The following is a 12,436-nucleotide window of genomic DNA, read 5'->3' as shown; positions in this document are numbered from 1 at the left end:
CATTAGCTAATTGATTGGGTAGCATTTTTAATCTGACTTGTCTGAGAGGACCAACAGTTGTCAATATTGGTGGACCTCAGAATGCTTCAGCGATCTGGTCCGTGTTCAGGGCAAGGAAATTATGTAGTCCTTTATCTTGGCCAATCAGAGTCGTGTATTCACCACGACAACATACCCTGAAAAAACTAAAAACCTGTTTTACAACCTCACCCCGCCCATGCAAGTTTTTACTTTATTTTTTATTCATTCAAAGTAGCTTAACATAACAAAAGAGGTTGTGGCAATCCCTTACAATAAGAAAATAGGACATACATCATTGATTATAGGTATAAGAAACAGACGTAAATTATACCCCACATTTGAGAATGCCAGCAAGCTCGGAAAAGACAGGTTTTCCTCGCCTACCAGCACTACCAAATGTGTGGTATTTTGCCCTTATAATACAATAGTTTCTGTAATCGTCGTTGGACGTCTGCTCTAGGAGACCATACATTATTTCACTCTTCTTTAAAGATAACGATTCAGAGAATGTTATTCCCCACCAATTACAGAAGTCTTGGACATTGATACATTCTACAAACAGGTGCATCAAGGTTTGTTTTTCGTCGCCGACTGGACATGTATCTGTTTCCGACACATTTATCGTCTTTAGGTCACATTTTGTGGGTAATATTCTATGAATTATCTTAAATTGAAAATATTGTAATCTTACATTATTAGTGCAGGTAAAGGGTAGTAGATACACCTTATTCAACTTATCTTGGTGTTTTAACCATCTTAAGACTTCACTTTCACAGGTTGGGGGTTCGAACATATTCTGAAGAAATAAGTCATACAGATGTTTACAACTAAACGTTGGCGTCTGAAAAGCGATGGTTTCTTCCATTGGCTGACTGTACTGACCATTTCTTAGATTATCTTTCCACACATGGGGAATTGCTGATTTTAGACTACAATATCTCAGTATGTACTCTACAGAGAAATTTATGACATAGTTTTGAGCTAGTTCACGTAACGTCAGAATGCTACCATCGCTTGACACAATATCATTTAATTTCACAATCACAGCTTGATACCAACGGCTGTACCATACAGATTTCCCCCCTACTAATAAAAATCTATTGCTCCAAATAATTTGTGTACGAATTTCTTCTTTGGACTCAGGGTTGGATTGCACAGCCGTTCTCGCAGTTGGCGTGACACTAGTTGATTGTGAGCTTACTTTCCATAGACCGGCAACGCGTGCGATAATGCACGAATCTGAAAAGAAAAAAAAGAAAATGCACTTACAATAATATTTTTTATTTTCACATCTTTTTCTTCCTCACATGATTTTTACAGCCAAATAGTGTTTATTCTTTCGCCGAGAACCTGATAAAATGTGCAATCCCCTGTCAAGTGCCCACGTGATTGATATGTTTTCATAGTTATTTATTTATTCATTATCACATGTTTGTTAAGGCAAATTTAACGCGACTCATATGCCTGTAGTATGCAAAAGAAGAACCTTACATTATTTTTTTCTGGACCTTCAAACCTTATCCAATATTCAACCACATCTTCCTATGACCAAGGCCTGCGTACATGCATAAAATCATGAAAATATTTGGTATGATCCTGTTGACAGACAGACCAACTAACGCGGTTGAAAATAACCCCGTAACACTCACCCCAGTACGGGAGCGGTGATGGCGAAGTTGATCGCCGGGTTGATGAGGAAGCCGAACCCGGGAAACCAGTGCAGAGTGGCCCGGTAGACGGGAAGGAACACTAGCGACTGGGTCAGCTTGTTGATGGCTTCGAAACAGTAGAGGAGCGCGAACACTGTACCTGAGAGTACAGAATAGGCATGAAAGCAGCGACAGGAACAAATGAAATAAGACGGGCCCCCTCTATGTACACAAGGAAGAGATGAGCTAAATCAAATTGGATAAGACAGGGATCCATCAATAGCATGTGGTGGTTAGGACCAATACAAGTGAGGATCAACTGTTTTAGAAATATCATAGAAACGCAGACGTACCTTGTCGGTCCTGTGGGACAAGTTTAGACATGCCAGAACTGATGACAGAATGCTGCATTCGGCCGAACATTCGGACACAGGGGACTGTAGGAAACGGGACAGAGGAAAGTAAGTTACGAGTAGCCACAAGTATCTACAATATGATGATTACTATATGTTTATTCAACAAAGCACACGCCATCATATACATAAACAACCCACACTAACCAGTAATCAAACAACCAACCAACCAACCAACCAGCCAACCAACCAACAAATAAACCAACCAACCAATAAACAAACTGACCAACCGACCGACCAACGAACCAACCAACCAACGAACCAACCAACCAACGAACCAACCAACCAACCAACCAACCAACCAACCAGCCAGCCAACTGACCAATAAACCAACTAACAAACTGACCAACCAACCAACCAACCAACCAACCAACCCACCAACCAACCAACCAACCAACCAACCAATCTAAACACACTATCTGATTCGACAGGTTGGAAAAGAAGAAGAGTATACGTACTTACCGATGAAAGGAACCATGTCCCGGTGCGGAAGGTAAGCAGACACAGCCATGAGTATGTTTGCCAGGACGTCTGACAGAACGCCTATCTGTGCGATCCACAGGTCATCCATGACGCTTCCGAACAGACGGATTCCCACTGCACTCATCATGTGTCCTCCAAGGTACATGGCAGCAAGGAGAATACCAATCTTTGTAGGGTCCCAACAGAAAGGTGAGTCCATTAAGTAGAGATTGACTATCTCAGAAAAAGCCCCATCAGCAAAATGCGTGGAAATGTAGGCAACATAATAGCAACCTAAGAGGCTCCAGTTGATTTTGGAATTTTTTGCCGAGCTGCATGCTCGTCCGAAAGCGCCGAAATACGAACACGAAAACAGTTTTTTCTTCGACCCTGGTAAAGACTCGGGAAGAAGTAGTACGTACAGAAAGATGAAGGCAAACAGTCCTAATGGAATCCACATCGATGTGGTAAAAGATCTTTGCCATTGAATCCAGAGACCCGACGTTACAAACCCAAGCCCAATACCCATACCTTCAAAGGCACTGAGTACAGCCAGGCGAAATGTAAGTTTGGAGCGGGGTGTTACATCGGCTAAGTAAGCTTTGATTCCAACGAATGGAGTGTACATGTAGCCAAAAAGACCAACGAAAGCGATGCCAATTATGACAAATTCAAAAGAGAACTTAAACCCCATTAGTAGCAGGTATAAGGTGGCTTGTATGATGCATCCAAAAATTGCAGGCAGAATAGCGACCTTTCTCCTTTGGCTTAAATCGCTCCAAACCCCAAAGAAGATGGCAGAGAAGCATACTGGTATATACAAGGCAATGTTGTGGTACAGAAGCTGCTGCGAAGCGAGGGCCTGGGCCGTCTGCTGAGCCATGTACCCTGGATCAGACATGTTTAAGAAACACTTGGAGGAATTGTTGTCCCAGACGAAAGTGATGTTATTCTTTTCACATTGTTTGTAGTACAGAAACTCTTTCAAAATGGGATTCTGTAGACCGATGGCGAGAAGAATGAACGTCGGGATGGGTTCTATCGGTAAGCGGCATTTTGAGGTAGAGATGTCGTCTGTGGTCCTTTTGTTGTCACCCAAAAGAGGCCGTGACTCTGGTGCTCCGCCATCATCACTTTTCGTGGCGCCTTCGTCCATCTTCCCCCTTTTGTCACCGTACGTATGTCCTTCTCAGGATGTCCTGTAAGAAAGAAAGGTAAATATGATGATCCTAACAGTTACTTTGCTCAAGTTAGACAAACTTTAAGGTTGTCTAATGATGACTGATAACGGTGAAACGATGACTGCAGCTGACACACACTTTCAAACACTAAGTTTTATACTTTTCAATTATGACTTAGTCCTTTGAGAGCTGTCTTTTGGCTTCTGAAAATGCCATTGTCGAACCTTTGTGTCAATCTGACGCGTTTTCAGAGTGGACTTTGGCGCCACTAAGAACGTTAATCCGCTGCTTCAGTTAGTTGCACCACTCTAAGACCAGGGCGTTTTAGGATAAATAGTACTAGATTTCTGTTTATATGTGTTTGGCTTACACGTCTATAACCATATGGATTTCTGTACATGTGGTTCTTTTACAGCTACCGTTTACTTGCAATAAATAAAAGAATCAAACAATGTCATGATAACACAGGAAGGCATTTGCACATCGTAAGGCCCACTTGTATCGGTACATGTTGCATATCTTGTACGACTGCTTTGTCTTTTTTGATCCAGAAATTACTCAATTGCTCTGATAGCTAATAAAGAATGGCATACCTCTGGTTGTTCTTGCAAGGCGTAGTCACATTTGACAAAAGCCGGGAGCTCGAGACTTTGACAGGTCCCATGACAGCCACGCGAAAGGCATGTCACAGGCCTTAAAGGGTTAGTTAAACTTTAACTAACCACCAGCATAATACCAGCATAATACCATTCCGTTTCTCTCTCATTGCAAACTAGAGTTCCACGACCTCATACCTTCGCCAAATGATTTTAACCTTTATGACTGACGTATTAGGAGTGTTTCTCATCAATAATAAATTATACCAGTTGATTGTCTGAAAATATAACATGTCCAAAGTATCAGCTTAACAAATTGTGAGCTTAACAAAGAAGGTTATGCTAATGTTTATCATCAATTATGCAAGAGAGGCCCTTATTAATATAATTTGATTCAACGATGTTCACACTCACATAACTTCCCGATGCCACAAAAAAGTATTGAATGTATGAAATTGTCATCATTTGCCAGTGTGGAATAATACAAGTTACTCATTAAGTATGCAAATTAGGCCCACATTTGCATATTGTCTATCTATTAACAGTCCTCTCTTCCTCAGTTACAATTTGAATAGTCATATCATGGAACAAAGCGGATTTTTAAAGTTGCCTCATTGATTATGCAAATTAAGATCTGATTTGCATAATTATTGTCCAATCATGCTAAGCATCACACAAGCTGTCCACATACCAAAAATGATGACCATCCATCAAGGCCATCTTTTTATAATATTTTCTGATTTATTATGCAAATGAGGTCTTCATTTGCATAGTTCATATCAATTAATATTCCTCTCTTTCTCAGTTACATATGTCACATGTTTCAGAGTCCTATCATGGAATTTGGCGGATGTATAAACTTTACTCATTAATTATGCAAATTAGATACTGATTTGCATAGGAAGTGTCTTATCATTGACATCATCACTCAAGCTATCTACCTACCAAAAATCATTACCATCCATCAAGCCCTTCTTGAGTTATTCCCTTTCAAAGTCCAGTTCCAAAAAAGCCGCTAGGGGGCCCACAATACTTACTGTCTGTCCAAAGATCTATGTACCACTCAAAAATCAGTTCCATAGCATGTCCAGAACACGAGATATCAAAACAGGAAGTTCCGCTGCAGTACCGTATACGTAAGAAGCCGCTAGGGGGCCCAAAATCTAATCGTTTTTAGGTCTCATCAAAACCTACCAACATACCAAATACCAAGACAATCCATAAAGGCATTCTCGAGTTATGCTGTGCCACTACACACAAACAAACGCTACCCTCTGCATAACCTTCTCGGCGAAGGTAATTAGCTATCCAATGGGCCAGGACCGCAAATTTCACATATTGGTACCATCCGGGGTGGCAAATTTTGATTGTGATTTTTGAATAATAGAAGGTCCCTGTTACATATTTTGATGTGATGGTATGGCTAGCCTGAGTATCATCCTCCGTAGTGACCGCTGGCTCAATGCTTTTCGCTTGCTAGCCACATGAAAAGCATTGAGCCAGCGGTCACTACGGAGAATGGTACTCAGGCTAGCCATACCATACCAGAATGGCTATCACATCAAAATATGTACCACAGACCTTCTATTATGTCATGGTAGCTAACAGCCTTCAAACCTATCACTCTCTAAATGAACCTGCCGTTTTGTTCTTTTAAACAAGGGGGTGGGGGGAGAGCAACAATCAAACATCAATATTTTCAAAAATCACAACGAGAACTTGCCACCCAGAGGGTACCGATAAGTCCTCTGGACCATGGACCAAACGGTCTGAGGATTAGCTGTTTGTAGGTACAAAATGTATATTACGGTACATAACAGTTGATGTTTATCACAATTTGGTTCTCAAGACACAAATATGAATGTTCATTATTTTAGGCAGTGTAGTGATAGCTAGATATGTATCTGGATTGTACAAGCACAATGACATACATGACAATAATAATCTTTTATTTATCAGTTAAGAAAAAAATTACATTGATTCACAGCTTTCAATTGCCCTACTGAATGGGCCTGGTTACAAAATATATCAGTTCAATCTATCTCAGGTCTTTTAAAACAATAATTGTTTCCTTTACTCAAAATACATGATCTGAATCTGTAAAATAGCTGGTATATCTACCTTTTGCCGTAACACACCAGCTGGTGATGAGCAATACAGTATCTATAATTTTACTTATCAACATTATAGTGACAATTATGTGTTTGCACATATGTTAGATCCTTATACGACATTAGAAATGACTTTGGACAACAAGTCAATAGAAACTACTCATTATGCTAAAATACTTTGACAATAATCACAGTATACTTTAGAAATAAATCAGTTTGGAACTACAAGCTATAGGTATCAAAACATTTGAAACAACTTCACTTTAACATCGGTGATTGAAATGGAAAAGGGGTCATCCTAAGGGAGACAATATAGGGTCAATGACCCACTCTGAGGTGTACATGGGTCATGAGGCATGGTTGGTTCTTATTGTATATGTTATGAGGTGTTTACTGGAACTGACCATGTCTCATGACACCAAAGGAAATCAGGTCATTACGGAGTAATAATTATTTACAGGATTTACCGTTGATTTCAACTGTATTTTCTTAATTATTACTAACTTCATTCGTTATCATGCTCATACGAGTCTATCTCTATCAGAAAGTTCCTTAGAATCAAATAAAAATGAAAAAAAAACTCCAGCACCCCTTCATGTAATGGTGAAGTTACAAAAAATTGGACATATGGCAACCTTGGAAAATGCGGGTAGTATATGGGATATTAATGACCTAGGTTATGGGTAAAAAGGAGATTTCTGATTGGTCGATGTAATCTGGCTACATAATAATAAAGACCAGCTATGACTAAGCTACCAGATGTATGGGATAAGTACAGCAGTGTTGCGCCTGTAGGCCAGGTATGCCTGGTTCTGTCCCCACCGTTTCATGGCCTGACGTTCCAGTATGGGAATCCCGCTCACACGTGTCAAGAGCAGGAACACGAACAGGGGGGACACCGCGCTCAGGTGCTGGTAACCACGGAACACGGACGAGGCAGAGATGAAGAGACCTGTGTGGAGGAGGATCTCTCCCAGGTAGTTGGGGTGACGGCTCAGGGACCACAGGCCACTCTGGATAAACTTATCCTGCAAGGAAACACGGACACAAACGTCTTAATCCCTAATCCTGTATTATCTATTTACAGGCTGGATTACTATTTTACAGATGCCCCATCAATGGATGGGTCATGGCTTCCAGCCATTCTTACTATTTCAATTGCGTAAACCACTATTCACATCTCTACATGTCATGATTGGTAGTCTACTACCAGACTAACTATGCTGGCTGTAGGTAGAATGATTTTTCTAGGGGAGTTTGGCTACAATAAGGCTAGGTACAGGGGAAATGTTAACCGTCAATTACAGATTGACTCTCCTCTCTAATTATTCCCATTTTTGAAAATTTTACAATCCCTACCTGCCACTGTACCGTGAGACCTCTTACTTGATTGGCTCACACTGTGTCACACCTTACCTGATTGGCTGGGTTGTTCCTAAAAGCAGATTTCTGATAGTCAGCGATGACTTGCACCAGCAGGCCGAGTGCCCAAATCCCCCACCCCGCGTAGTCTCTCTCCCCCAGGTCAGGGTTTCTCTTCTCCTCGTTAAGCAGGAGGGTGGGGAGGATGGTTACAAACACCCACAGGCCTGATCAACAGGACAGAGAATATTGTTACACTCAGGGCTGTCTCCAGGACCCATCCCTCCGTCCCAGGATGGAAATTTGCTTGTTGGGATGGATAAAAATGTCACCCTATCCGTCCCAAAAATGGGAACTTTATGACATAAAATTGATGAAACAGCATTTTTGTAGACTTAAGATGACAGAATTAACAACAGAAATCAAAACATTGTCAGAAAGAAATTTAAAGCTGGAGACAGCCCTGGTTATACTGGAAGAGAAATGTATCCCTTATACACTACGGTATATACAAGACAGTTTTGTAGGTACAGGTCAATTGCAAAAGTCTTGATCCTTACAACAGACATCAGTAAAAGATAAAACCATCATGTTAGCTATAACCATAGGAAACTGATGTGAAAAGATGCTACAAGTATGGCATAATGTGTGCTGAATATGCAATTCTGGAAAATCATGTACAAACTCAAAGTCAGTATGGTACCACCTGTTTAAAACAACAATACTTGATTGAGATACATGTACTATATAGTAAAAGTAGTGTAACCACATATCATTAATCAAAATGTGAAACACAAATAAAACAAAAGAGCATCAAAGGTCTTCAAAATGTAGTTAAATGTATTGAAATGACCTTGTATAGTCCAGTACATCAGAAACATCTTAGGGTCCTTTCTGACATGCTTGAACCTAGTGTCCCTGCCTGTCTTCAGCACCCGATGCAGCAAAAACAGGGCAAGTCTGAAAACAACATGCAGAAGGGTTAACACTATTGTTTATAAAGATACAAGATGACAAGATATATCCATCATCTTCTTTCGTTATCACCTTTATTGTTTCACGTTCATCAGGCCTAGCCAAATCTATCATGCAAGGAACCATCGAAGGGTACTAGTAGGCAATGGATCAGATCTTCTCTGGCGCCTTAACGGATGAATAATTTGACTAAGGGATACAGTAGATACTATAAATGCAGAAATATTCGTGGGGATTAAATTTCGCGGTAGGGGGAAAATGGAGTGTACGCGGTGGTTTTGCGACACGTTTGGAACAATAGTAGCGCTACAGTCACACAATGGAACGGCTTTTCGCAGTGGTTTTAAGTTCATTATAAAAAGAATTCACTGCTAAAACAGTGAACATAGAACCACCACGAACATTTCTGCATTTAAAGTAATAGTTAGACTAAAGGACACGGTAGTAACCTGGAATCCAAACCTACTATAGCTCCCGGGTCTTCTCTCCGCAAATAGCGGAGACTCGGGAGCTATAACGGGTTTGGATTCCAGGCTAATACGGTAAGATGAGATGGGATGAGGTTCATCACACAGGTGTGCTTTGATAATAAAACACAAAGGTGTATCTCACCTGAGAGCCCAGGTGCAGACCATGCCTGTCTGGACCTTCTGACGCTGGTAGTACCGCCCGCCCCACCTCAGACTCAGCAGGGACAACAGGGCGAAGGTGCCTCCACCTGGACATAAAACACTGTCATGTCATGGAAGCATCCTGGTAATCAAAACGTGGGAATGGCGCAAACATGGCGGCGCCCAAAAACGGGAGCTAAGTCAATACAAGTTCTGCTATCGAAAACCTGTTCCCGGACTACGCATGTGCAGTGTCAAAGGTAAAGGCCCCTGGGCAAACAAAACCCGTCTGGGCGTTGTTATGCAAATCTAGACAATCTGGAGAACTGTTTACAAGCCAGGGGCCTTCACCTTTGACACTGCACAACCGCGAATGGGCTTATAAATACGACTTCTGTCTAGATGTTACAGTAGGTTGTAGGGTCATCGACCCCTTGCCACAGCCACGGATGTAGCCTAAACTCTTAACCTCATATGCATATGAGGTTAAGAGTTTAGGCTTCAACTTCAACTTCAACTTAAACTACCCCCAGATAACCCCGCTAGGGGCAAAGTAGGGGGGGAGGAGGTCCCAGGCTAAGGCGGGCAGGCCTCCAGCCTGGCGCGGAAAGACTCAATGGTGGGAGCCGTAACAACCGCGCCAGGCAGGGCGTTCCACTCGGGTATGGTGCAGGGGAAGTATGAATATTTGTAAGAGTCTGTTCGGGCGTAAAGTGGTTGAAATTTGAGCGTGTGGCTTCCCCAGGTGCACCCCTGAGCTGGTTTCAGTAGACTATCTGTATTGATATTGATGTGGTTATTAACTAGCTTATAGAAAAAGGTGAGGCGGGCGTTCCTCCTCCTTTCAGAGAGAAGGGTCCACTGCAGGTCATTGAGCATTTGTGTCACGCTGCTAGTCTGCCGGTAGTCATTCAGAGTCACTCGGGCGGCCCTGCGCTGGACGGCCTCCACCGCCTGTATCCCTTTGGTGGTGTACGGGTCCCAGACGGTGGCACTATATTCCAAGTGGGGCCGCACCAGCGCTTTGTAACAAGTGGCCTTGACCCTAGATGGACAAAGGGTCAAATTGCGCCGAATGACCCCTGGTGCCCTGCCGGCTTTGCTAGTGGCGTAGTTGATATGGGTGTCCCACCACAGATCGTCGGACAGTTGTACTCCAAGATAGGGGTGGGACTTGACACCGGTGAGGGCTTCTCCACTTAGGGAGTACTGGGTTAGGATGGGGTGCTTTTTACGGGTGATATGGAGGATGTGGCATTTAGAGGGATTGAACGACATAAGCCAACGATTTTGCCAATCTGTTAGCGCATCAAGATCAGACTGTAGACCTTGTGCGTCAGAAGGCGTGCTGATAGTTCGATAAATCAAGCAATCGTCGGCAAATAATCGAACGTGTGAATCAACGGAGCTGGGGAGGTCGTTAATATACAGTAGAAAGAGCAAAGGGCCTAACACTGTACCCTGAGGGACTCCAGAGGTGACCCTGACAGCTTTAGATGTTCCGCCATCAAAGACAACCCTCTGGGTTCTCTCTGTTAGGAAGGCCCTAAACCAAGACTGAAGAAGGTCAGAAATGCCATAGTGCTCGAGCTTGCTTGGCAGTCGCTCGTGGGGCACGGTGTCGAATGCCTTGCTAAAGTCAAGCACCGCGACATCGACCTGTTTGTTATGGTCAAGATTGTTGGCCAAGTCTTGGAGGGTCACGGAGTACCAGCTGGCTCTCACAGGACAGACCCTTCCTGAAACCGTGCTGCGCCGGGGACAGAACGCCATGAGTGTCAAGATGTTTCATCATATGTGGCTGTGCACGATGTGTTCAAGCACTTTGCCACATCCGTGGCTGTGGCAAGGGGTCGATGACCCTACAACCTACTGTAACATCTAGACAGAAGTCGTATTTATAAGCCCATTAAAGATCTTCTGGGCCAAACCGGCCAGAAGATCTTTTGGGAATGCATTGAGGTTAAGCTACATCCGAGACCTTGGCAAGGGGTCGATGACCCTACATGTACTGTACAAATTTAAACTACTGTTACAACATCATCCAGCGGACACAAAGTTCCCTACAGACTGTTTACCAGGCCACTTACCTGCCAAGTCGTAGAACTTTTCTGTTTGAAAGTAAGCAGCGACGGGAAACAACGCCCACTGCACGCCGAACGCCACGGCTGCAGCTCGAGCCAGCGAGTTGCTTTCTAGCAAAGACACCACGTTCCCCATGCTGCCAACCTTTAGTAATACCGTGCACGGCAGTAAGTGTTCACGAATTATGGAACGAACGGCAAGTTACGCAAAACAACTCAGATCAAGTTGCTCAGATCAAACATCTGGCCATGAACTGTGAACTGCTAGCCCGTGTTTTGTTTTACATTTGAACTGAATTGTTTTGGGTCAAGGGAATATTCCATTTCGAATATAATCCATTTCGAATTATGTTTACTATTTAGAACTTTAGACCGAGTAGTTACTCAGAATATTTTCAATGTAGTCGAGAAATTAGTAAAACTGAAAAATTGGGCTTTAAAAAAGGGTATTGCTCCCTAAAAAAGTCAAAATGTATGATTGAACCCCACAACTGCCCGAAATGGAACAATCCAATTCCGCGACAAACTGGGGTAACCAGGCTACAATGTCTGAATATCACCGCCAAGAAATGTCAGGCGAAGTGCTGACTAAATTTGCTATAACTATCGAAGAAAACCAGATATACACGGCAGTGTTGCGCCTGTAGGCCAGGTTTGTACCCACCGTTTCATGGCCTGATGTTCCAGTATGGGAACCCCACTTGTCAGGAGTAGGAACACACAGGAGACACCGCACTGCAAGGAGGAGAATCTATTCGAGGTAACGGATGAGGTAGTTATGCGAAATAATAATAATATTTTCCGCTTGATGAATGATATATGTATATATGTGTGTGTGTGTGTATACATGTATATATATATATATATATATAATAAATGATATGGTATCATACAGGTCCTTCGAATAAATCCCAAACCCTTTATTGTGTTTTTCTGCTTCTACTTATAGTATTAAATCAAGGCCCCTCGCG

The 12,436-nt window shown here is 42.6% G+C and overlaps 2 protein-coding genes across 2 annotated transcripts; both read right to left on the bottom strand.

Annotated features, from left to right (window-relative positions):
• Window positions 1-218: 218 nt before the first annotated feature.
• On the bottom strand, window positions 219-3,735 carry LOC136426653 (proton-coupled folate transporter-like). Its single transcript, XM_066415374.1, has 4 exons — window positions 2,546-3,735; window positions 2,024-2,107; window positions 1,671-1,830; window positions 219-1,260 (listed from the first exon to the last, which is right to left on the bottom strand). The coding sequence occupies exons 1-4, from the start codon at window positions 3,699-3,701 to the stop codon at window positions 1,203-1,205; spliced, it is 1,458 nt and encodes a 485-aa protein (XP_066271471.1). The 5' UTR covers window positions 3,702-3,735; the 3' UTR covers window positions 219-1,202.
• Window positions 3,736-6,250: 2,515 nt separating this feature from the next.
• LOC136426667 (uncharacterized) lies at window positions 6,251-11,715 on the bottom strand. The gene is made up of 5 exons (XM_066415430.1): window positions 11,472-11,715; window positions 9,383-9,488; window positions 8,649-8,755; window positions 7,850-8,022; window positions 6,251-7,461 (listed from the first exon to the last, which is right to left on the bottom strand). Exons 1-5 carry the CDS (start codon window positions 11,599-11,601, stop codon window positions 7,186-7,188), a joined length of 792 nt encoding a protein of 263 aa, XP_066271527.1. The 5' UTR covers window positions 11,602-11,715; the 3' UTR covers window positions 6,251-7,185.
• Window positions 11,716-12,436: the final 721 nt, after the last annotated feature.

The sequence above is a fragment of the Branchiostoma lanceolatum genome, chromosome 2, assembly GCF_035083965.1.
Source record: "Branchiostoma lanceolatum isolate klBraLanc5 chromosome 2, klBraLanc5.hap2, whole genome shotgun sequence".
Classification (NCBI taxonomy): Eukaryota; Metazoa; Chordata; class Leptocardii; order Amphioxiformes; family Branchiostomatidae; genus Branchiostoma; species Branchiostoma lanceolatum.
The sequence above is the reverse complement of the archived record's forward strand: the minus strand, read 5'-3'. Positions and strand labels throughout refer to the sequence as shown.